At 47.9% G+C, this 26,146-nt stretch overlaps 1 protein-coding gene and 1 long non-coding RNA gene across 7 annotated transcripts in view; both read left to right on the top strand.

Moving 5' to 3' along the window:
- The first annotated feature begins 9,901 nt into the window (after positions 1-9,901).
- EXOG (exo/endonuclease G) overlaps positions 9,902-26,146 on the top strand; it is a 61,212-nt gene continuing 44,967 nt past the window's right edge. For 5 of the 6 annotated variants that reach the window (XM_029940551.1, XM_029940550.1, XM_029940549.1 and 2 more), the window contains exons 1-5: positions 9,902-10,082; positions 12,205-12,354; positions 15,482-15,621; positions 17,080-17,156; positions 19,428-19,542. In XM_029940551.1, the coding sequence (XP_029796411.1) occupies positions 9,920-10,082; positions 12,205-12,354; positions 15,482-15,621; positions 17,080-17,156; positions 19,428-19,542 (645 nt within the window). In that variant the 5' untranslated portion in view covers positions 9,902-9,919. The remainder of the gene's footprint in view (positions 10,083-12,204; positions 12,355-15,481; positions 15,622-17,079; positions 17,157-19,427; positions 19,543-26,146) is intronic. The other variant, XM_029940553.1, reaches the window with a different exon arrangement.
- The window catches only part of LOC115292439, a 5,233-nt gene continuing 2,647 nt past the window's right edge, over positions 23,561-26,146 (top strand). Inside the window, exon 1 of the long non-coding RNA XR_003908995.1 lies at positions 23,561-23,794. This is a non-coding gene — a long non-coding RNA (uncharacterized LOC115292439). The remainder of the gene's footprint in view (positions 23,795-26,146) is intronic.

Genomic DNA, 26,146 nt, shown 5'->3' with positions numbered 1-26,146 from the left:
CTCTCCTGGTGGGGGGCCTGGGACCTGGCTCTCCTGGTGGGGGGCCTAGGGGCCAGCTCTCCTGGGGGGGGTTGGGGGGCCAGCACTCTGGGCTTCAGGCCGCCTCCCCTCGTGCTGTGTCGTAAAGCGTGCCCATCCTGCGGCATCCCTCACTGCTGCCCGTGGCAGAAACAGGAGAAAGATCCTTTTCCAGGGTGCACCCGTTGGGTCTTTGGCCTCAGATAAAGCATCCATTGGCTGTCATGTATTCTTTGGGGAGCGAACCATGTGGAGCTCTGGTTTGTGTTTTTTTAGGTTCAGGGCTCTGCCCATGCTCCTCTCCACGATCCATGCACCGTCCACTTCCGGGGAGCTCGGAGAACTGCTCCCCTTCGCCTCCCAAGCTCCCGTGGAGACTGGTGGGAACGGAGTCTGGCCTCATGTTCCCTGCCCGTGGGAGAGGCTGCCCCATCTGGGGTGGGAGGGTGGCCAAGTCAGGGGGGAAGTGGCCAGGGGCCCCTGTTCCTTCCTTTCTAGTGTTCCTCCATCCACACAGCCCCCTGGCTGCAGGGTGGTCTGGGGGGAGAGTGTGTTCTCTGAAAGTAACATGCTCACTGGGACGACATTCTGAGCCAGAGAGATGCGGGAGCGGGCAGGAGATGGAAGAAGTCACTGTGTCACAGTGTCCTGCAAAGAACTCTCACTGACGGGCTCTGGACAGAGCCCTTAGTGACTGGCGGCGTCCAGGTTTCCTCCGGGCACCGTTGGTCCCTCCCAGGATCCGGGAGGGCTGTCGGTGGACGTTGTCAGCAGGGAGGGGGGCGTGGCCGTGAAGGGGGGCGAGCATCACCCGCCCTCCTTGTCAGCATGGCCTCCGTGTCCCGTCGGTCCCACAGTCGTCGTGCCTGGAGGGGCCGGTGCTGCCTGGCGCGCTAGCCGTGGCTGACTGCAAATCCCTCTGGGTCTAGGCTTGGGCCTGGGTGTGGAACAAGACAGATCTTGTCAGGTCAGAACGGCTCCGAGTGGCCTGGGCCTCCTGCTCCCGTATCCGCAGCCCCGTGAAGGATCTGTCCCCTCCCGGCCCCTGAGCCCGTTCCTGCACTGCCCCAGGGCCGGGCCAGTCCGGCCATGCTTGTCTGTCCTGCTTTGGAGGGCAGAGCAGGTGCTCCTGCAGTTCTGCGAGGTTACCTTTCTCTCCAGCTGCCGCGCTCTTGCTCCTTGCTGTCCCTACGCTCCGCACTGAGCGCTCGGGCTGTGTGTGAGGGGTTTCTTTGGTGGCAAGCCCTGCTCTGTGTGTGTGTGTGTGTGTGTGTGTGTGTGCGCGCGCGCACGCTCACACACGCGTGCACTTGGGGTGTGTAGCTCAGAAGGCCTGTCACGTGGTCCCTGTGGCTCTGAGCCATGAGGGTAGGGAGGCGGCTGTGCCATCTGGGATAAGAGGACTGAGGGGCCCTCCTGCAAATGGGATTCTGCCTTTCTTAGGATGCAGTGTGGTTCCCAGCACATCGGTGACATGGGATTTGGTGGTTAGCAGTGCGGTGAGTGTGTGTGAGGTCACGTGAGGGTTTAGCATGGGTCCTGGCTGTCGAGCGGCCACGCATTAATCCTCAGACCTTGGCTCGCTCGATGAGGATCTGAATTGGAAACCGTTTCCCAGGAGTTAAGGCCGTTTGGTCCTCAGTCTCCGCTACTGCAGTAGCCTGCTGGGGTCTTCATGGCTCATCTTGGAAGGGCTGGCCAGACCCAGTTCACATTTCAAGGGCCCCCTAGACCACCCCTTTCCAAGAAGCACAGTAAATTTACTCACCGATGCCCCCCTCTCACCCCCCCATCCAGGGTGAACAGCCAGAAAGGACAGAGCGCAAAGTGGCTTTTCTTCTCTTTTGGGTGCCATGAATTCCTTGGTTAGTGGCTGTTTGTAAAAGCTGAACTACTAAGACGGTAGCGAATAGGAGTTGAGCCTAGTAATGACGCGGTCGAGTGTTTATCAGCAGTGATGTTTTAGGGGAAGAAACAGGCCTGGTGATGCCGCTGAGGAACTCTTTTTCTCCTCAGTCTAGATAAGATGAATTCAGGGTTATATGCGTGGTTGTCTAGTATGGTTCTTGTAGTTGATTTGTAACCAGCAATCCACCTATGAATGTATCCCAAACCTTTAGAAGGCTTGGAATAGTTTTTTAAGATAATGATTTAGTTTTGTAGCAAAAAGAAACTGAAGATGCTCCCCTTGGAAATTAATTCAGTTGACTCAGCTACATTTTAAAAACTGTGGGTCAAAAAAGACCCATAAACTCAGCAAATAAAGCTCCAAATTATCTAGAGGGATAATTTGAATCTTCCTATTTTATACTCAATATGGGTCCATTATAATCTTTGGTTTGGACGAGATTTTGAATTTAAAGGATTTACCACTACTTAAATTTTACCAAGCTTTTACATTGTTGTGACTGTATCTTCCAGGTGTGAATGAAGAGGGCTCTGTGACTGGGGTCCTCCGTGTCTCCCTGTCGTGCCAAACTGCTGATACTTTATTTGCTCCCACGGTAGCTCGTAGAGGTGATACAAGTGATGTTTCTTCATGAGTCGAAGCGCATGGTGTCCACGTGCCGGTGTGAGGGCACGGGCCCCGGGCTGCCCCTCCTCCCCGGGGCGTCTGTGGACCGTCCGGAGCCAGCGCGCTTGTGAGAACCGCGGCACGCCATCCACAGGGCCCCGGAGAGGCGTTCGCGTGGGCACGTGTGCGCGCAGCAGGTGGTTCGGACGCGCGCTCTCCCGGACGTCTGCGGGAACTGTTCCGCTTCTTTGCAAAGTTTACATTTTTGAGCTCACAGTTAGGAAAACTATGACCCGTTATTAGTGGATGCTTTTTAGGCAGGTGAGGATGGTGTTTGTTCTGTTTTGTTTTTTGTTTTTTGTTTTTGTTTTTTGTTTTTACAAACGAACGAGTTCTGTCTTGAGTCCTGGGAATTTCTGCTGTTGGTTGGGCATGGGATCATTCTCTGTTTCTCCCAATCACGTTTGCGTCGGAATGTTGTTAGGTAGCTCTGTAAATACAAGAGTAGGTTATATGATAGAGATATGACACTTGAAATTTTACTTTAAAAAAATCTATAGCTCTACATATATATTTAGTTATATCACCTGACAGATTCTTCTGCACAGTGTGGAGATTGTTTTATGCCACAGATTATTTTTATAAAGTCTAGTGAGTTTGATGAGAATGATTTTGTAATCAGAGTGATGAGCTTTACGTTTCAGGATAGATGTACACTGGAGTGCGGTGGTGTGAGCCCTTCTCCCGGTGCTCTGTGGACTCTCTGATACGCTGGCGGGTGGGAGGCCGGCGTGGGTCTCGTTTGGCCAGAACCCCGCGTGGGGCCGCGTAGGACGGTGACGCTTTGGCTCCGCCCCCGGCAGGTGGGAGGCGGAGCCTGCGGTATGCGCTTCCTCCTGCGATTTCTTCTTCAAGAAGGGTCCTGAAGTCGGAAGGGAGCTGGTGGTGCGTTCCTGCCATCGGCTGTGGTCGTGTGAGGGCATTTTGAGGACCCGAAATTATATGGGAGTGTGGATTGGGGTGGGACGAGTCAGATTCAGGCTGTAAACACTTGAAACGAGAGTTTGGTGATTTGAGCGATGCACAACACTGAATTATGTAGGACCAAATCATCCAGTTCTGAAGACAGAATTTTCAGTTTAGGAACTATTCAGCGAAGGGGGGTGGTGTGTGGACACAGCAGTCAGGTTAAATGGGGAGCTGCCAGGTGCATGGTGTCCTCTCTGGCTGGGGCCTCCTGGACGTGCGTTTGTCTAGCGAGTCACAACCAGGAGCCTCAGGAGCTAAGGGCCTGGGCCAGAGGGCATCTCCTAGCTGTCCTCAGCCCTTCCCACTCTTCCGGCAGCGGTTGGCAGGACTGCCGTGGCTCTGGGTGGCAGTTGTCATGTTAGCCTTCCTATTTTGGGGCAGGAAGCGGATGGTTATTTGGGTGAGGCTTTTTGATGGGGACACAGGGCCGGTGAATAATGGAGCTAAGTCTTCGCATGGTCACTGCCAGTACCGGGGCCCGGCTGAAGGCCTGCTCGCCAGACCCCTGCTGCTGTGCTCAGAAGGACACGGGTTGGGACGGCTTTGTCAGGGGAGTCCCTAATGTGTCATTTTAAACGAGCTGCGCTTTTTATTCAGTCTGGTCCGGAGTGCAGTTTTGCCCTTGGACCCCTTTTATACTTGGAGTACATTTAGTTTCAGCAGCCCGCTGCACTTCGGGACCCAGCCCGCCGCTCCTGTGCCTGCTCCCCGGGAGAGAGCGCTTCTCGTTCCTCCAGCCGCGCGTCTTGGAATGTAATTCTGTTGTGCCTTTGTTTTTGTCACCTGCCTGCCCCCAAAAGCAACTGCTGTAAGCTTTTTTCTACTTGTCTTTTCTAGCCCGAAACCCCAGCCTTTTCCTTTCTCCCAGCTCTAATTTCCGGACACAGTTCTGTGCCCCAGGTGTCGTGAGAACCAGTTACCTCAGACCTCTTGTTGAGCAGTGTCACCATCCGGGCCCTCCCGGGACTGCAGGCTTGGAACATGCACACGCAGGACCCCTGCCAAGTACGGGCACTGACTTGTTTCCCACTGAGCCTCTTCCCGAGCACTGATGGGGGGGGCTCCCGGCCGGCTCTCCCCTGCACTGTGGCGGGATGGGTCCCGAGTGTCCCCTGAACGGTGCTTCCTGGGTTCCTCTTTGAATTCTGCCGTTTTCAGTATTCTCATGTCTGCATAGGCAAAGCGATCCAATTGGCTGGTCTTGCACGCAAACGGGTTCCAAAGATGAGCTCTTTGTAACACATTCCCAGCCATTGAAACTCAAATGTAGAACATTCCTTTAAATGGCAGGATTAAAAAACCCACCATCCACCACTGTGCATTTTGGGAAGACGTCTGTAGCGTATGTCGCTGTGAACTTAGGCCTTGCGGATGTGGCTGTTTGTCATTTTGATGTATTTTAAATAAATAAATATATATATATTTTTAAAGAGCCTTTTTTTACCAGTTCAAGAAGTTTAATTAACCAGCAGTCACCACATCTGAATTTTTGTCTCTGGGGCACAGACGGCAGACCGAGAGTAAAGTGGCAACTCAGCCGTGGCGTACGGGCCGCCTGCGGGCCGCCGTGCTGACGGGGGGGAAGGCCAAGGTCAGTGCGACCCCGTGGTTCTGATCCGCCCGCGGAGGTGTGGCCTCTGCCCCGGTCCGCGGACTGTTGACTGGAGTCCCTGCAGGTGCTTCAGCCCGAGTGGGGTTTTCTCAGAGCCCTGCCATGAGCTGAGTGCATGTTTAGCCAAATAATTTCTCCATAAGGGATAATGCGCTCGTTCGAACGTTACCAGCAATGGCAGAGGTGAGAGCAGAAAAGATTAGGCAGCATCCGGGTTTTGGTTCGGAAAGCGTCCCCGTCGCCCTCAGAGGCGGTCTGAGAGCCGTGACCTCGCGGAGACTCCTGCTCTCAGGAGACCTCATCTGGAAACGTTAAGACCTCCTGGGAGGGGAGGGATTGTGAAAATGCCAGCAGCTTTTCCCCCCGTTTTGTTTTTTCCTAGAGTTCTGTAAAAATGCAAAGAAAACTGAGTGGTACTTAAGAGCTGAGGGTGAGGGTTACCGCAGAATAGAGCGTCCCTCCAGATTCCGCTCCGTGCCGCAAAGCCACACAATGCCGTCTTTCAACTGTACGAAAGAATCTGCTTATGAATTTGACATGATCTTAATGGTAGCGTCAAAGGGCCGGATTCTTCACCTGTTCATACTTTCACATTTGTCCTCGAATCTGATAACTTTACAGTACTGTAAATTTAACTTCCCTTGAGTTTGATGTCAATTCTTGTGAAAAGAGCTTCTGCATGTAACAGACACACAGTTAACACAGCAGAATACAGTATTTGCAGGACCAACTTTGGAACCAACAGAAAATGTCACCTCTCATTTGCCATCTTACGTGTCCGTTTTACCAGCTACTTCTAAATTTGTACATTGTTTGTAAGGAAAAGAAGGAAGATCCCAAGGACTTATCTATCTTAGTGGAGAATGTGTGTGTTGGGTTTAGGATGGATAGCAAAGTCTTACCGAGCTGTGTTACCTAACTTGTATATAACAGTTGTAATTAAAAGTTTGGATTCACCCGTGTCTTGCAGTTTAAAACAATGAGTACTTGCAAACTCTGGAAACGTAGCTTGTGTACAACTTAAGGCTGTGGAACTGAGGGAGCTCTTCAAGTGCTAACGATGCAGATTTCTTTCTAGTTTTTGGCTCAAATTCAGTAAGTACTGTTTGTATACCCGGATATGTGAGCTGTAAATGTAATAGGTCACTTTTCACCCTTGTAGCTATAAAATAAAAAAATTTGTAGAACAGAAATAGCTTATACTACTGAATTAACAAAAGTAATACTAAAGTATCATGTTTAAAATACACACACACACACACACACACACACACACACACACACACAGTTAAGCTTGGTGTTGTTACCCTGTCTGGATCTGGAAAGTGTGTGGACTTTTATATGTATACATATCTATATACATGAAGTCCACACACACACATCTATATATTATATACATGCACACATCTAGAATGGCCTAAAGCAGACATCCGTGTAATTACAGTTGCAAAATGAAGACATTTTGGAAAGAACATTGTATCATAGTTCATTCATTTGCAGTGGATCTTTGTTCCTTTTTACTGTGGTAATTTTAGAAATGAGTGTCAAGTTTGAAATTAGATCTGCTAAGTTGGGGTTTTGCTGCTTGAACTCAGCACTGGGTCCTCAAATAAACCGATGTGAATGTAGTTTTTCCCCCTGTGTGAAGAAGCAGCCACACCCCAACAGAATAGGAGGAAAAATCTAGAGCTATTTCAAGTTTTATCTTTTTGTATATGAAAATAAAATAATAATAATAAAACTACCGTGTTGTCTCTCTTAATCACGCGGCAGGGGACTGAGGTTTCGTTTCACGGGAATTAGAAATAAATACAACGGTGTCCTCCCACTGACAAGGCTGACAAATAAATACAGCGGTGCGCTCCACTTCCAGGGCCGACTCGGCCACCCCTCCCGCTCGCTCGGTGTGCGTGGCGTTGGCAGTGGCTGAGCCCCTGGTCTACCCTGGCCCCCTGGTGCCCCAGAGCGCAGCACACGCCTTCTTTTCTGGCCTTCGGGAGCTCAGGACCTAGTTGCAGACACTGGGCTTCTACACGGACTCTTCTGGGACTTGGGCTAAGTTCCTGCAGGAACTTTAACCACATCTCCAAGTTTTACCCACTCCCCCCAGTTTTACGCTTTGCAGACAACCCTGGGCAGTATTTTCGTCAGTGGAGCTGGGGAGCCTAGAAAATGAGTGTTTTGCAGGATTACTGCAGAACACAGGCTCTGCCGTTTCTGAGTACCAGGGTCCCTACAGAATAACACAGGTAGGGGCCCCCTGCTCCAGATCTGAATCAGCAAGCCAGGTCTCAATGTTTTGGAGTTCCTGACTTTTCTCCCTAGATGGAAACATGATGCCCTGTGAATAAAATAGTGATCGTCTCTGGTGCCTAACAAAGAAGCAGGAAAGCCCCAGAAATCACCTCCCTGTTTTCCACAGTCACAGAAGATTTTCTTGGCCCGGGACTAATAATGGCTACGTGGAGAAACCCCAGCTCTGAATCCTCCTGGTAGGGTCAGTACCTTTCTTTTCATGCCTTCAGAAGATTAAACAACCTGCCTGGAAATCTTAGAGAACAATTTTTGATGAAGGGACCCTTTATTCTGGGACCAACTGCCCAGCTGTTGGTCCATTTTACTCTTTCACATTTACATAGTTCACCATTTATTAGTGAATGTCCCTAGTGGTAAGCACAGAGAAGGAGAGCAGGGCTAACCTGGTTGAATGGGGACCTTAAAGCTAGAAATGCTGGGGGGTTGGGCCAGAGGCGTCATCTGGTCACACTTCCCCTTCAGCAAAGGTATTCTTTCACCCAAAGAAACTGGACACAGACGCTGATTTCTAAGAACAGGCTTGCTCAAGTGAGCAAGTAGAAGAGGGCTCGGGGGCCATTAAGCCTGCCCTACCACGCCTTCCCTTCAGTCTCAAGTACCCCTGTGGAACACTGTGGGTTCCCTGGTTACAGTTTAAAAACTACTGGTCCGGGGCACCTGGGTGGCTCAGTCAGTTAAGTGTCTGACTTCAGCTCAGGTCACAATCTCCCAGTTTGTCGGGGGTTTGAGCCCTGCGTTGGGCTCTGTGCTGACAGCTCAGAGCCTGGAGCCTGTCTTCAGATTCTGTGTCTCCCTCTCTCTCTGACCCTGCCCTGCTTGCACTGTCTCTTTCTGTCTCTCAAAAATAAATTTAAAAAAATAATAATAACTACTGGTCCTATCGCTTCATCTTAAAAGTGGGCAAACTGGCCCAGCGGGAGATACCCTACCCTGCAGTCAGACAGCCCTTACTTCCAGTTCTCGACTTGTTGGGGCCAAACGTGGGGTTCACTTGTTTCCGCATACAGGATCTAGATGAGGAAACACCACCTACCGTTTATCTCTTGTTCTGTGTTTAACACGGCATGTGGCACTTAGGAGAGGGCCTTGACAAGCAAACCCCTCTTAAACGAATGTATATAGTAAATTCTGGTAAAAAACTGAGGTAGCTTTGAAACCTACAGTTACACCAGCATTGTCTGGTTGTATTTGTCAGGACTCTTGGTTGCAAATGATAGAAGCCGTTGAACAAAAAGGGGGTTTTGCTGGAAGGTTCCTGGGGCAAAGGGCCAGGCAAGCTTTGGGTGAAGGCAAGATGTGACTGGGCTTCAGGAGTCTTGGAAGCTGGGGTCACAGCACTGCAGCCGCTTCACTTATGTCTCAGCGTTTTCCCCTCTGGCTTCGTGCAAAGCCAGATGTATCTGCTCCTTTGTCCACGTAGCAGGAAGCCAGACTTTCAGACGTCACAGCTCTGCTACCTGGAGAGACACTTCCAGATCCACCATCCCTGGAAAGATTCTGGTTGACCTAGCTCAACCAATTAGGATCACAGGTAGGGGACTGAATGTACAGAACCACTTTATAATAGGTATTCCTGGGGAGGGGGCCTGGAATCTGGAAGCTGTCAAAACAACGTCCTTGCTTCCTTAGCTGGATGTTGGGAAAAGGCCTCCGGCTTAAGGCCACATGGAGGGCTCTTGATTGCGCTGCAAAGTTTATTTTGAGGGGAAGTGTATAAACCATCTCCATACTTGGTCAGCAGGCATTCAGCAGTCTGGATTTATACTTTGTCAACATAAAATAGGACTAAGTAAAAATTACTGACGTTTACAGAGCACTTAACGACACCCCAGGTTCTTCCCTAAACTCCACATGGTAATCTTTATTTCATTAAAAAAATGTTTAACGTTTATTCAGTTTTAACAGAGAGCGCAAGCAGAGGAGGGGCAGAGAGCAAGGGAGACACAGAATCCGAAGCAGGCTCCAGGCTCCCAGCTGTCAGCACAGAGCCTGACGCGGGGCTCGAACTCACGCCGGCAAGATCAGCAAGACCGTGACCAGAGCCGAAGTCAGACGCTTGACCCACTGAACCGCCCAGGCGCCCCTCTACATGATAATCTTTAATCCTCGCCAGAAGCCTATGGTCGAATCATCTTCACAATTATTTTATTGTTTATATATATAAACAAATTAATCCATATCTTCCGGATCCACGGGACGCGGGGTGGAGCGGGGATACACCTGGGCCTCCAGACTTGTCACCAGGGGGCTCCCAAGGCGCTCAGCGCGGGAGGGTGTGCGCCTGCGCCGTCCCGTCTGTTGGCTCCGGAGAGGCTACGGGCGGCCCGGGGCTGCGCATGCGTGTCTTGGTCCTGCGGTCCCGATTGGCTTTCCGGCGAGCGTGCAGGTGTGCGCGTGCGCCGCCGCGGAGGGCGGGGCCTTCGGGGAAGATGGCCGCGGGAAGTGCTGCTTCCCGCCTCCGGGGCTCCCGGCGCCTTCTGAGCGCCTTCGTGGCCGGAGCTGTGGTGGGCGCGGCGGGAGGTGGGTTCACGGCCGTGCGGCTGCTGCGGGGTCCCGGCGCTGAGGCCGCGCTGGCGGGGAGGGAGCCCGACGGTAAGTGTCGGCCTGCTCTGCCTTCCCGGCCCGCGTTCGGGCCGGGTTCCCTCCCGGGCCGCGCGTGCCCCGGGCTGCCGCCTGCCTATATCCCTCCATCTTCGTTTTCTCACCTTCTCCCGCCGAAGTGTTTGTCACACGTGTTTTCGTGTCCGTGACCTCCGTCAGGTCGTTAACTCTGCGGAGCTCTCGCAGACGCGTTAGCCAACTGTCCTCATTTTGTCCTCGTCCAGACGGAGAGCACCCGCAATAATCCGAAAAAAAAAAAAAAAGGCAGAGAATTAGCAGCTGAGGACAGGCCAGCTCTGGCAAAGCCACAGGCGAGCCCAGCGACCGGAGGAGAGGGGCGGGTTGCTGTGGGAAAGTGCCCGGAGCGGACGAGTGGTGCCGGTGGCGGGGTGCGGTGGCCGCGCCGCGCGGGGGTCCGCTTCTCGAAGGAGCTGCGCGCACGGCCGACGCTCGGGCCCGATGCCCTGGCGGCTGAGCCGGCCTGGCGCGGCCTCCCGGTGTGCCTTATGTTGAACCGTGACAACGAGCTCGTGCCCGTTTTTTTACGCTTGCCCCACGTGCCAACGGAACCGCTCCTTCCGGTAGCTGGCATCCAGCAAGAGACCGGCCCGGGGCGCCGCAGACCCCGAGAAGGCATCGAGAGGGGGCAGCGGACGCGCGCTGCCCGCGTGCCTGGTCTCCCCCACCAGGAAGGATGGTCCGGGGCGTCCCGCTGTTGGGCTGGGGTTCCAGAATGTCGTAGAAGATCAGGGGACGCCGGTCTTCTATACTCTGTAACAGGCGGTGCTTTTGTCCCCGCGCTGGCTCTTAGCTAGCTCTTAAAATGTAACGAGGTAGGCTCTTTCCCGTTCCGTCGTCAGTGGCTAGTAACGACGTGGTTTTTCTTTGCCACTTTTGAATTCACAGCACTTGATGGGGCAGATCTTTGGGCATTTGGTGTGAAAGCCCAGTAAGATCAGATCTTTATTTAATTTTTTAAAATTCTTAATTAAAAAAATTTTTTTAATGTTTTTTTATTATTTTTGAGAGAGAGAGGCAGCGCAAGCAGGGGAGGGGCACAGAGAGAGGGAGACACAGAATCCAAAGCAGGCTCCAGGCTCTGAGCTGTCAGCACAGACCCCGACGTGGGGCTGGAACTTACAAACCGTCAGATCATGACCTGAGCTGAAGCTGGATGCTTAACCGACTCTGCCACCCAGCGCCCCCGTTATTTAAAAGTTAAAGAGACAGCGGCAGTTTACGTTGATAAAACGGCACGACTATTGGCGACGTCTGAGGTCTCTTTCCTCTGCCTCGGAAGTACAGTAAAACCTTGGACCCCGAGTCACTTGTTCTGCAAGTGTCCTGCAAGATGGGCTAATAAGACTTCTAATACATTTAACTTGACAAACGAGCAATGTCTTGCGATCCGAGTCTTGCGATCGGAGTCCTACTGACGCCAAATGTCACATGATCACAACTGAGCCAATGGTTCTGGACATTCATTTTGATCAACAAATGCTTTTTTAAAAATTTTATTAGTTTTTTGAATATAATTTATTGTCAAGTTGGCTAACATACAGTGTATACAGTGTGCTCTTGGCTTTGTGGGTAGATTCCCATGACTCATCGCTTACATAAAACACCCAGTGCTCATCCCAGCAAGTGCCCTCTCCATGCCCTTCACCCATTTCCCTTCTCTCTCATCCCCCCCATCAACCCTCAGTTTGTTCTCTGTATATGAGTCTCTTATGGTTTGCCTCCCTCCCTCTGTAACTATTTTTTACGCTTTCCCTTCCTTCATGGTCTTGTTAAGTTTCTTGAGTTCCATATACAGACTGACGTTTCACTTAGCGTAATACCTGCAGTTTCATCCACATTGCCACAAATGGCATGATTTCATTCTTTCTCATTGCCAAGTAGTATTCCTTTGGATTACAAGCATGTGTCCAGAACAAATTATGCTCGCAAACCAAGGTTATGTTGTAATTGCAAAATGAGATCTGGTTGATTAGACTTTTGAGCCAGTCTTTGGTAAGTCTCACCCCTCCCCCTTTACTTATCATTTTCAGTTCCTTGTAAGTCACTAACCTTTTGTTATTTTTGTCCCCCATCCCCCATTTTTTATTTTTAGGTTGTGCAGAAAAAGCTCTCTTGGAACAGTTTGGAGTCCCTTTAACTGGAACAGAGACTAGACATTACACTAATCATGCCTTGTCATATGATCAGTCAAAGCGGGTGCCCAGATGGGTTCTTGAACATATATCCAAAAGCAAGATAATGGGTAGGTGGTTAGAAGTGACGGCATTGATGAAAGATGTTTCCAGATGTAGAATAACGAAGACTGTTGAGTCAACTTTTTCCACATGATAGCACATTTAGGAAATAGTGATGTTTGTAGGCCTCACTTAGGTAAATGGACCTCCCTGGTAGCCAAGGAGCCCCAGACGCTTCCCAGCTTCCTCAGGGGCTGAGAGGCTCCATATCCTGACAGGAGTTGGAAGGTCTGTCCTAAGTGTTGCTACAACTGGCACCACTCAGTCATTACCGCCGCGAGTATTTTGAAGTGCCTGCCATGTATCTGGCATGGTGCAGAGCCTGGGACCGGAGCAGGTGGTCTCCGTGTTCGTGGCACTTGGAGTCCGGTGGTGGGTGGGTTGACCCATCAAACCAATGACCCTGTATGGACACTTGCTTTCGGTAATGATTGTTCCAAGGGACACGCGATTGAAACTTGGGTTAGGATAAATGAGGAGCAGTAAAGAATGTGATGAGAGGTGATGGAGGAGAACTTGATTTTGATTAGCGAGAGTTCTCCCTTTAAGAAAGTGACCTGGAGGGTGGATGGCTGTTTGTTATCTAGGCAGAGGAGTTGGGTGGGCGATGGTGTGTGGACAGGAGCATTCCAGACAGAGAGAAAAACGCACTTGCGTCTTTTGAAGGCCCAATGTGATCAGTTTGGTTCCGTTAGGGAACTAACTAAAAGAAGGCCAGAGTGGCCAGAGCAAGGGAGAATGTGTGAAATGAGACTGGAGAGATAGGCAGGTGTGTGAGTCTGTGTGTTTTTTGAGACTCGGTATGTTTCTGTATTTAAGGTGATATTTAATGTTAGGATGGTTTCTGTGTATTCCAGCGTACGGTATCTGCCATTAAAGACTTGTTCTGTCTTTGTCACCCATAATGAGCATTATTGAGCTTTACCAATTTAATAGCTGATTTTATTTCCATTTATTGGTTCCCAGTGAAAGTTAGTATTTTGTGAATTATTCCTTCGTCATCAGTTATTGTTACCATTTTCAGTTGGGATGTGGGTTTTTGAATTGATTTGTGGGAGTTCTTTTACGTAATAAGGTATTTTTGTCATATTTGTTTATTCATATTTCATTTGGCTTTTAATTTGCCGTAGGCCCACACATTATTTCTCCTTTGCTTTCCAGCGTGTGCTATGTTTGTGACTCTAGAGTCAAACCAACCAACAGATAGCGGAAGCCTTGGACTGCTAGCGGCTAGGACACTCGCGGAGTTGGAAACTTTATCATAGCCGTTGAGAGTTGATTAGCGATTTACATCAAGAGAAACTCACTTAATTTAGTCTCAAGCCTAATGAATTTCCTTTAAATACATGACTTTTCCCAAGATGTAAGGAATTTCGGTTTTTCTAATTTTATCTGATTAAATTACCATTTTCCGAGGCATGTAAGAAGAGCAAGGCATTTCATGTTGTAAGTCCTGGGAGCTGTGTAATTTGAGGAGGTAAAATAATACTTGAGAACAGGAAGCAGTATACGTGACATTTTCTTGATTTTAGTCTAAAGAGTCTTCTGTTTTCCATAATGACACACAAAATTACTCAGATTAACTCTGCTAAAAAAACGACAGGCAGTGTTAGTAGTAGTAGGTAAGAAGTATGTAGAAAAAAGTCACACACACACAAAAGAGTCAACATGATAGTAGTGGATTGCCAAGCTACTATTTCGGGGGGAGCTAGAATCCAGAGAGGTAAGGACGGTCCTGGTAAACCAAGTCACATTACTTCTGGTTCCGCACCTTTGTAGGGAGACCTTGTCTCCTAGGAGACTCTCCCACATTAGCCTGGGCCCCAGAGGGCGCCCTGTGGGAGGGTGGGTGAACCAGAACCAGCCTGCCTGCTCACCATCAGGGCCTGTGCGGGAGATTGTCTTGGCCAGGAGCAGAAGAGGGTCAAAAGGAAAACAAAAAATTTGTTGCAGAGAAGTTGAGGCCACCTACTGGCCATCATGCACACTTACAGCCCAAAGCCATGTAGCCTGTGTAGATAAAGTCCTTACGTCCTGAGCTGGGTCCTGAGCTGGGTTCAGCGTAGTCTTCCACTGGCAATGCCTGCAGAGCCCTGATAGAAGCTAATTTATATCTGTCTCAAGGAAGGCGTCTTCCTCCTCGGCTTTCAGGAATTCCTACAAATGAATTTTCAAGATAACCAGGCTTTCAAAGAAGTGATTCCAGTGGTAATGACACTTGAGAGAAGTTTACTAACAACTCTTCTGTTATTTTTTTCTTTATGACAGGGCTGTAAAAAGCTAGGTAGTAGGTAATTTATTCTGAGTCTTGGGATCTGACCATTTAACATTTTTCTGGCTGAATGAGAAGACATTGGAATCAGTGACCTCATTGGTCTCCATTTTAAACTTTTTTGAATAGCAGCCTGCATATGTTTCATTTATCCCCATCATTTTTGCAGCTTAACAAGATCTGGCCTGATGGCAGCGGAAAGTGTAGTGTTAGCGTTTGGTGGTATCCATTGTGGCAAACTATTCTGGTGGTGTCAGCATGTAAATAAAATTGAGCTGTTTTCTCTCCCAAGTCGTACTCAGATATTTTGTTTCAGGAATTTCTGGGTTGAACTCATAACCTAAATGTTTGTTTTGTCATGGTTTAAGAGGCAGCAAGCAAGATATCAGAGACACTTTCACCCTCCCTGAGGCTATGCCTGCCCAGGACAAATTGTTTTGTGTCTATATATATCCATTATTTCAGTACATATAAACTTATCAAGTAAGTTGCATACAATACAATACATGAAGGTCTTTAAAAAAAAAGAATTTATTTAGTAGCCTGCTTTCTATATAGTTCAGCTATTTGGTCATAATTTAACTTAAATATTGCCCCAGCGATTTTTCTCCAATAGTCTGAAAGGCTAGAAACAAGAACGTGAGATAGCCGCACTGTGGGAAGAGCATTCTTTCCTGGACTGGTCCTTGCTAAATTCAGATGAGGCATCCGAACTATCTCAGGAACTTGAGACATGCACACACTCACTTAGTACTGGCTACTCAGAGAGATACTAGCCAGGAGCAGACCGCTTGCCTTGCTTAGAGAATCTTCAGGAATATTTATTCACTGGTCACAAACCCATTTTGTGTGTTTTTCTCTAGGTGATGCGGACAGAAAACATTGTAAATTCAAGCCTGATCCCAACATCCCTGCAACCTTCAGTGCCTTCAATGAGGACTATGTTGGGAGTGGGTGGTCCCGAGGACACATGGCGCCGGCAGGAAACAACAAATTTTCATCTGTAGGCATATTTTTGCGGGGATGGGGGTACGGGGCTGGCGGTCTGCACACCATGGGGCTGGCACGTTAAGGGAATAGGAGTCAAACCGTAGTATCTGAGGGCTCCTATACGCCTATTTTGTAGTTTTCTTCCTGACTTTAATTCTTTTTTTTTCTTTTTGCTCAGATGGTGAGACATTCTTAAACAGGTTGGAAAGTAAAACTAAATGCTATGTAAAAGAACTGGAGGACCCCTAGAAGCTATTTATATATTTGTTTACTTGAAAGATTTCAGACCTGTAGAAAAGTTGAGAGAACAACCAACACATTTTTATCTGTAGAAAAATGGAAAAGATCGTGCAGCAAATACATTTTGATACATTTTCTTTATGTATGCTTACATACGTATGTATCGAAAATCTGTTTCAACATCAGCGCTGAGTTGCAGACATCATAACACTTTATCCCTAAATAGACGTTGCTCAGGAGATTGTATCGTCTAAGAAATGAGGATATTTGTATGTATGACAAGAGTATCATTATACCAAGAAGCGTGTGTATTTTTGAATATTTGTACCTAGTAATCTCTAATTTACAGTTCATGCTCAGATTTGCCAGATTGTTGTGATTGTGTTCTGTGCAGCTTCCTTTGACCCTCTATTCAGTAGTGAATCACAGATCACACTTAGCTGTCATGTATTTCTAGTGTTCTTTACTTTTGGATAAGTTCTCTAGTAAAGAAGGAGAGAAGTGTCTTTTATAACATGGACATTTATTGCATCAATTTTGGTGACTGTTGTCATTAAGGTAGTGGTTTTTAGCTTTAGAAACTCATGATCACCTTGGGATGTTTTAAAAAATCGTGATGCCCAGACCCAGAGCAGTTAAATCCGAAACTCTAGGGGGTGGGACCCCGGCACCAGTATCTTAGAGCTCTCTCAGTGTGCGTTCAAGGTTGGGAACCGTTGCTTGAAGAGAAGGTGCTTGTGGCTTTGGCAGTTAATACAGATCAGTGGAAGGAAACGCAATGACAGCCTTGTATTGGGTCAGAAGTGCAAAATGAGTGAACACATGGGGGCCAGAAATTCAGAGGAACAAGGCATTCTGTCACTTTACTAAAATGTTTGTATTATATTATTTACATAAGGTTTCTTCATGGAGAAACTCTTTGCCAGGGGCCGAACACTTACCCTTTAGCTTTACAGTGGAAACTTTGTTCTTAGAGTCTGTATAAAGGTTTGAATTTTAAGAATTGTAGAGAAAGCCAGCATACCAAACTGCTTATTCTGTTATAGTCCCTATTTGGAATAATCTGTATTGGGCTTTCTGACCTGGGATAACTGTGCTTTCCTTTATTTAAACAAGTAGTCACTGTAATTGCCTAGAGCTAATGTGTAAGGACCTGGTTTTTTGTGTCTCTGTAAAATCTGAAAGAGGAAGGCATTTCTGTGCAGGTTACTATTTTTATTTCTTTTCACAGCAAGCCATGGCTGAAACCTTCTACCTTTCTAATATTGTGCCTCAGAATTTTGATAATAATGCTGGATACTGGAACAGGTGAGGGAGGAGGGGTGCACAGTGTGGTTCTGTGGGACATGAACGATGCGCCCGGAGAATGTGCTAGTGCGTCCGTCAGCTGTTTCTCTTTCTTTATCAAAGGCTGACGCTGCTGACGGTAAGTGCTTTGGCCCCGCGGCCCGTGCGGTGTCGGGAGTACAGTCTCTGTGGGAGTTCACGCTTCAAAGCCAGCGGCTGCTTGACCGTATTTGCACTGGTCAGAAGTCCAATTTTGGAAGAAAGTACTCAAAATATTATAGAGGCATTAAGAAATTTTGGAGTATGTCCAGAGTACACCAGTGTTTTTCTACTTGTATTTCAAGAGTTGCTGAGGTTTTTTTTTTTTTTTTTGAAGTTTTGGGACAGTTGAACATAACTGTTAACCAGTTTTTGACAGAACCTAACTATCAAATTACCCAGTTTGGAGGGGTGCCTCTGTGGCTCGGTCGGTTGAGCGTCCTGATTTCGGATCAAGTCATGATCTCACGGTTGGTGAGATCAAGGCCCGTGTCGGGCTACATGCCGTCAGCTTGGGACTCTCTCTCTCCCTCTTCCTCTGCTCCTTCCTCGGTTGTGCACACATGCACGTCTCTCAAGATAAATACATAAACTTAGGAACAAAACCAACCATGTGGGCCTTCTTCAGGGTTCTGACACCTCGCTAGTTCTGTCAGGGGGTCTCTCTAAGCGTCTAAAACTAGCACCGATTGAGGTCCTTCTGGGCTGTTGCATCTTCGCCAAACAGTACTCGTGGTTAAAACAATTCGGGGAACACCCCACACTGGAAGGCCTTTAGCGGTCACAGCCAGAGCTCCGCGTTTGTCTTGTCTACACGCTCGCCCCCCACGCAGTGTTTCAAGCAGGTGACAGCTGTACTGTCTTACCTATCAGTGTTCTCATGTGTACCTTTAGAAGATAAGGATTTTTAAAATAACTTCATTTATTTATTTAGAGACAGGGGGAGAGAGGGAATCCCAAGCAGGCTCCATGCTGTTAGTGGGGAGCCCGACGCAGGGCTCAGACTCATGAACTGTGAGATCATGACCTGAGCCAAAATCAAGAGTCAGATGTGTAACCAACTGAGGCACTCAGGTGCCCCTAAGCGATAAGGATTTTTAAAAAATGGAAGCAAAGTTTCATTATTACCCCTAAAAATTTAGCAGTAATTCCTTAGTACCGATTTTACAGTTAAGTGTTCAAGTTTCCTCTGTCTTTAATCTTTTTTTTCTGGTTGATTGGTTTGAATCAGAATTCACACAGGGTCCACATATAGATTTGGGTGATATGTTCATTTAATATTCGTTTGATCTGTAGGTTTCCCTTCTAATTCTTTTTCTTTTCTTTTCCTTCTTTTTTTTTTTTTTTTTTTTGTCCTTGCTAATTATTTGTTGAAGACCTGGGATATTTGTCTTCCAGTTTCCTTTGTGTTTGGCTGGTTGCATACCTGTAGAAGAACTTGAGATTTTCCTGTCCTAAGGGAAATTTTTTTTGGGAGGAAAATTTACCTGATAATTAAGCATATTTGCTGTGAAGTACAGTACCATCGATTTTAATTTTTAGATCCGGAACCTGAGGGATGATGACATACATTGTAATTTCTCATAAATCTCTCCCAACTGCAGTGTAAGAAAGTGCATATTAAACTAACTACTCGCCATTTTCATCTAGTGAATTAGCAACCATTTCAGTGATAAATCCCAGTGTGGAAAGGATTGTTGTGAAACTACAGTGTCATTTTTTGGAGTTTATAGAGTAAATTGGCACAATCCCATTAAAAATACTGCTGTTGCATATAATCAAGTGTTACTAAGATATGTTTTCAGTAAAGTAGTTCTGGCCCTTGAAGTTTATCCTAGGGAATGCTGCCTTATGTAAGAAATGTTAGGATGAACCCATGCCCCCCACAGGAGGCATGGCTAAGTAACTAAGGTGTATCAGCTTGGTGAAATGATGTATAACTCTTGAAAAAAGATGGAGAACTACAACGCAGAAAGATAAAGGAGAAGAGAAAACAAAATTTCAGTTCTGAAATATGTACTCAGTACACACACAGGAAAATGTAGGTCATTGTATGAACGTGTGTAATTTTCAAGTTTTCTGCAGGAAAGATGTGCCACAGTGCTTGCTTCTACGCTCAGCTGTTTTGTGCGACAGTGTCTTGTTCCTGCTCCTTTGTGCAGTTCAGTATTCCTGATCTCTGTCCTAGGGGTTCGGTAGTGGTTGGTTCGCTTTTCTGTATTTGTGTCTGTGAGAGTTTGCTTTGCTTTTCAGAATGGAGATGTACTGCCGAGAACTGACGGAGAGGTTTGAAGATGTCTGGGTGGTGTCTGGCCCGCTGACTGTCCCTCAGACTGGAAGCGACGGGAAGAAGACCGTTAGTTACCAGGTGGGGGCGTGTGTCAGTGTTCATGCTTCTGTTATTTGTTTGAGGTCATAGTTTCATTCTGTATTCTACCTTTTAATTTCCTTTCTTGAACACGTGTTGGAATCATAGGCACAGGGGATACGACGATGGATTAAAAAGCAACCACTGACCTCAAGGAGCTGACAGTTTAGAAAGGGGGGCAGACACATTATCAGGTGTGATGTGCTGCCGCAGAGGTGAACACACGGGGAAGGGCCGTCCCAAGGGGACTGACCGACTCTAGCCGCAGTGGCGGTCGGGAAGACTTAACAGAGAGGAAGCAGTTCGTGAGCTAGATCCGGACGGATGAGTCAGTGGGTCAGTGAATCGCTGTCTCGTACACCTGAAACTGATATAACGCTGGATGTTAAATCTGCGGGGATGAAAATTTTTTAAATGAGGAGAAAAAGGAATACACTGAGCCAGGAAGGGAGCATGGGAGTGCAAAAGATGGGGCAGCGCAAGCGCGGAACCGTCGTGACTGACGGCAGGGTCTGGAGTCCAGGTACCACTGATAAAGATGGCGGGGCGGCGGGGCTCAGCGGGGATGAGGATTTCTACAGCTACAGCTGAGACAGGAGCCAGATGGCAGAGGGCCTTGTATTCCATGAAGGCTTAGATTTTAACATTTAGACAGAAGTCCTAGACTTTTAAGTGTGGGAGACGTTTGGTTTGTTTTGGGTTTTCTAAAGCGCATTCTGGCAGCCCTGGGTAGGAGGGAGGTGAGGACGGGCTGTGTGAAAGGGAAGTCAGAGACCAGGTGAATGGGCCGTTCCGGTGGTCCGTCCGTGCGAGAACGGGCACGGGGCCGGACTCGGGCAGCTGGGGAGGACGGGAGAGAGTCCCCGTGAACTCGTGTTTTGGTGAGGAGAGGGAAAAGGGCCAGTGAGCAGAGTAAGTGAGAGGAATGGCTTTTCTCGTAGATGCTTGAGTTTTTAAAAAAGATGAAGTTTTTTCACATGCAAGATGTTTGAGACTTTATGGACTGAAGGAAAGGGGTTAAACCGTAAGGGCAGAATGAGTGGTGCGAGGGCTCACGTGTGGTGTGAGCATAAGCAGCGTGGGGATCGTGTCAAGAAGGAGGCTGAACTGATCCTGTGCGTCCCGTGAGGTCCGTACAGGGTGGGGAAGCGGCGGGCCGAAGGGGAAGAGGCGACGGGGCAAAGAGGGCTTGAAGGGCTTCCCTGTGGGTCCGAGAGATGCATTTGGAGGCAACCCCTAGCTCAGCTCTAGGAGTACAGCAGGTACTTAATAAATGCTGGTCATGCTAAATGACACTACGTAAGAGAGTCTGTGATAAAATGGAATGAGCTGAGAAACAGGTTTAGGGAAATAAAAAGAACTTCAGAGTGTGTTGTGTCCCACTGCTCGTCCTCAGCCTGTCTGCCCCGCCGCACAGTGCTGTGCGGGCACCCAGAGTTCACCCGGGAGCGGCGCCCTCCGGTGTTCCCAGGGCCCCCACGGTGGGGCGGGGCTGGTGAAGGAGCGAGTGGTGTAAGCAGGTTAGTTTCTCTGCTCCGATCAATTTGCGATTTTGATTTTAGTATTTTTTGTTATATTAGAAGAAAAGAACCAGCTCCCTGTATTCTCTTATTTTTAAAATACTAAATTATTCTTGAGCTTTGTTAAATTCTCTTTTATCATTGGGAAAGAGGTTCTCCTAACTTTGACTTTTAAACCGTAAGGGATCAAATTAGTTTTATGTGTGCTTTGTTTCCATAAAATTGGAAGATTTATAAGTGTAGGAGGAGAATTTATACAAAGTTTATAAGGAAAAATTAACCCAGTAATTAAGAGCACTTCACTGACAGGGATTTTTTTTGGCTGGATATTTCTGTTAAATATGGGTTGGCCAAATGCTGTAATATGTTTTTGGCCAGAAGTATATTTTTTTCCTTAAATTGGATATAACTTGTAAATACTATGTATCCACCAGCTGCTTCTGCTGACCAGGCCTACAAGCAGGGTATGTTAGCACTGAGCACACCTGGAGACCAGATCTTGGCTAAAGAGCCGTCTTCTGGGCGCCTGGGGGCTCCATGGGTTAAGTGTCCAACTCTGGATTTTGGCTTAGGTCATGATCTCATGTGTCATGGGCTCGAGCCCCACATCGAGTTCCACGCTGACAGCACAAAGCCTGCTTGGGATTCTCCCTCTCCCTCGCTTCCCCTTCTCCCCAACTTGTGCTTGCTTTCTCTCTCTCAAAATAAAAACTTGAAGAGGTACCTGGGTGGCTCAGTCAGTTAAGCATCTCTTGATTTTGTCTCAGGTCATGATCTCACGGTTTGTGAGTTCGAGCCCTGTGTCAGGCTCCATGCTATCAGCTCTCAGCTCATAGCATGCTTGGGATTCTTTCTCTCCCCCTCTCTCTGCCCTTCCCCTTCTTGTGTGTTCTCTCTCTTCTAAAGACATAAATAAACTCTAAAAAACAAAAGCCACCCTAAAATAATCCTTAAGTAAAAAGTGAAAAAGCATCTTTTACTGGAAGAATCCAGCATGTGGAAGAGTGGCCGATTCCCGGCCTGCTGTGGGGAGGGTACAAAATGGAAGATCTTGTCCAGAAGGCAGGAAGTCAACGGTGAGGGCACGGCAAAGGACACGGGAACGCGCTTGCCGGGGCTCCGTGTTCCTGTGTCGGGGGTTCTTTGATACGAAGACATAATGGCCTGTAGACTTACTGAATTGAAGAAGAATCCTTACTTCTAGTAAATAAGTAAATACATGAGTGTAAGGAAAAACTTCTGCTTCGTGTACAGTGTCAGTTAATAAATTTACAAGAATGAAGGGGTTAGAAAAATCATTTTTCACCCATCATGGTAGTCAGTGATTCAAGCAAGATCATCAGTAGATGCTAAAACTAATGAGTGAAAGTTTTATGGGAAAGGAAGTAGGAGGTTTCTTTAGTTGAAAGAGTCCACAAATTATGTATTAATAACAAAGCAAGAAATGGTGACTGTACAGTGGAGAACTTGAACCACATGATCAAGGTTGATATTGTCAGTCATGGGATTACAGACGAGCAGTTTGCTGGTGTGACTCCCTGAAGAATACCGTGTCCCATGTGGGGTGTTTCCGCCAACGCGCCCGGCAGTGGGTCTCTCCGTGCACGACTGTCCAGCAGACCCGAGGTTTCCCAGAACGAGGGCCCTTCCGTGACTCAGCTGCCTGTGCTCTCCACGATGCCAGCGTTGTGGGAGACCAGGCCTGACAGGCTAACTGCTCCAGAATTAGTGGGGCTTACGTAAGGTCACATTGTGTGATCTCAGGTCAGATCCTAGATCACAAAACAAATGATAATGTCTAAGGACATTATTGGGACAGTTGGCAGCATTTGAGCTCTGTAGATTAGATAATTGTACTTTGTACGTGTTAAATTTTCTCATTTTGATAATCGTACTGTGATTATGTAAGTGAATGTCTTTGCTCTTAGGAAATACATCCTGAAAGATGGTTCTGTGATTTATTTTCAAAGGTTTTAGGGAAAAGAAAAATACAGAGGGGAAAAAAGTAATAAAGCGAAGTGGGCAAAATGTTAACAGCTGATGAATTTGTGAGGGGCACACAAGTGTTCTTTGTGCTAATCTTGCAAATCCTAAATTTGAAATTAATTAGAATGAAATACATATGTACGTATATTTTGATATATCTTTTCTTTACCAGAAATCTTCATTACACTGGAATGTATACAACTAACCACTGAAAACACTTACCCTGCTCGTCCCAGTTAATCAGTGACTGCTAGTCAAGCCTCAAAGAGAGTTCCAAAAGAGACCTGTCCCCTCTCGTCACCCAAATTAGTGTCGTGGCAGTGACCTGTGTGAGAGCAGTCAAGGTCAGCTTCCTGAAGGACATACTTGGAGTAATAGTTTTGTTTTTCGTTTTTATATTAAAGCCTTACTGATCTCTGGTCGTTTTTTCCGCGTTCTGGGCCCCTGGGCCTGCCCTGTTGGTTTCCCGCACCCAGGTGTGTAGGCGCCGCGCTTGCTCCCCGGCAGCTCTGTGGCCAGCGGATGTCCAGGGGCCCGTCCTGTGGGAGGAGGACACGCAGGGGTGTAGATGGCACGGCTCACGACGCTCCGGATCACTTTCCCCCGTCGTTCCTGGACTTCACGGCCCGCGAGCCTGCGTTTCTTTGAGCCCGCGGCGCTCATCAGTCCACCCCCTTCCTGGCTTCTGCTCAGACTCTGCCGGTCGGCGCCGCTCCGTGCGGAGCCCGGGAGTCCGGCGAGCACGTGTACGTTTCCACTTTTCTTGTCCTAAAAGCCATCAGAAATGAGTAATACCGAAACTTCCTTTGTACCGAAATCAGGAAACGTCCGTTGTCCTGTCAAGAGCTTCAAACACTGTCTGAGAGATACAGTCCACTTGGACTAAGTTGTACAAGGTTATTTTGACACGTGTGTCAACGCAAGGGGCAGAGTCCTGGGATTAGTGAGGATGTTTTTAGGGAAGAAGAATTTCTTAGATTTTTTTTTTCCCTTTCTCGTCCACACAACCTTAGATGGCAGATGCCTTTCTGCTAATTTTAAAGCTTTTGACAGGCCCCTGGGTGGCTCAGTTGATTGAGAATCTGACTCTTGATTTCGGCCTCGGTTCATGATCCCAGGGTTGTGGGATCAAGCCCTGTGTCAGGCTCTGCACTCTCTCTTACTGTGCCCCTTCCCTGCTCATGTGCATGCTCGTGTTCTCTCTCTCTCTCAAAAATTTTGAATCTATTTTTCATAAATTATGTATGATGTTAGAAGTTGTGAAGTTACTTATATTGACCATAGTTTAATCTTGATGCTTTTTCTCCCCCCTCATGTTGAAGCCATAGTTTCCAAACAGTCTTTTAAAGACTTAAACTATAAAAGTTTATTGTTATGGAACTCTCTGTGCATCATAATGAAAATGGTAAACCTTAAACATTAAAGCAGATGACATCATAATGAATCTCAAGGAGTAGAAGAGGTGTGGGAAGGACCGTTTCCGGTCCCAGCACCCCCGCCCCAGCTCCTCGCTCTTCTGCTGGCTGTCTGCCTGTCTGAGAAGAATGGGTGCTAAGTTGTATTTCTTCATTTTGATTTGCCCATTTTAAATAGTCTCTGTTGATGCTTTCACTATGAAATATATGAATTTTCTTTGTTCACTTCACACACTGTTCCATTACGTCATTCATGTTTAGTTTTTCTGTTGGTAAGCTTTACATCAGGAACTTTATGGAGCATACTAAAGCTTTCCTTCTTATCGCTTACGTGTCGTCAAGGTTTATAGCGTTTACGTTTGCATCTGCTGGCCGTGATTTGGTCTGAGCTCTGCCTGTAGCAGATTCTGGACAGAGGCCTCTCGTGGCATAGCCAGCCTGTAGATTATTTGATCCGGTTTACAGGCTGTGTTGTTTTTGAATTAGTTGCTAATGTTTCATAATTAGGCTGTTTCCCATAGAAATCCAGATGTTAGGGTCGCCTGGGTGGCTTAGTTGGTTATGCATCTGACTCTTGATCTCACAGTTCATGAGTTTGAGCCCCGTGTGAGGTTCCATGCTGACAGCTCGGAGCCTGCTTGGGATTCGCTCTCTCCCTCTCTCCTCTCTCTCCACGCTCCCCCTGCTCGTACATGCTCTCTCACTCCCTCTCTCTCTCTTTCAAAAGTAAATAAACTTTAAAAAGAAGTGTTTAGAACAGCCCCGGTATTGGCGCCTCGGAGGGAGCGCAGACGGCTCGCACACTTGGCGCGCGTCCTGCGGGGGACGCACAGCAGCAGCTGTCTCTCTCGGCCGAGCACACGCTTTTCCAGTCACCGCAGTCTCACCTGGCCCGTTTCGTCGTTGGCCTTTGGGCTGTGGAGGCCTGGCCCGTGGGAAGTGTAGAAGCAGCACGGGCAGCCCTCCGAACGTTTCAGCGCAGTGCGGGGGTCCGTGGAGAGGCAGATACAGTCCGGGCTTACTCAGTCTCCGCCACTGAGAGAGAGCAGTGCTCGCCGACAACAGAAACCTGACAAGCGGGGGTTCAGGGCAGGTATTAGAATTGCTACTTTGAGATTGGAACGCCGGGCTCTCCCTTTGCCCCTCGGACCGTCTAACCTTCCCGCCCGACTAGTTTTAAAAGGCTCATCAGTTTCTTCTTGAACATCCTTCTCGGAGCCCTCTGACTTCTGTTCTATACCAACTGCTCGTTTCCTCCCTTCCAACCCTTCTCTCCCACCTGCCCTCCTTTCCTTCCTTTTACTCAGCACATATTTATTAAGCTCCTACTGTGTACCTGGCACTATTCTAGGCGTTTCTGATAACAGCAGTAAACAAGGCTGTGTGTGATCCGGAGCTTAGGTTAGCGGAGAGGGGAGACACCGTAAGCAAAGTGCCGGAGAGCAACAGAAAACACCACGGTGGAAAGAAAAGGGTCAGCTGCTAAGAGGAAACGAGACTAAGCTGAAACCTAAGTGAAGTCAGGAAGTAAAATATGAGGAATTTTCCAGTAATTGTAAATACATGGGGTGAGATTAGCTTGATGCATGCAGGGAGCTGCAGGGGTGCCAACGTGGCTAGAGAGGGGGCGCCGGAGGCGGGGGAGCTGCAGGGGTGCCAACGTGGCTGAGGGGGTGCCGGGGG

This window comes from Suricata suricatta, chromosome 5, assembly GCF_006229205.1.
Source record: "Suricata suricatta isolate VVHF042 chromosome 5, meerkat_22Aug2017_6uvM2_HiC, whole genome shotgun sequence".
NCBI lineage: Eukaryota > Metazoa > Chordata > Mammalia > Carnivora > Herpestidae > Suricata > Suricata suricatta.
This window is presented reverse-complemented; position numbering and strand designations above follow the sequence as displayed.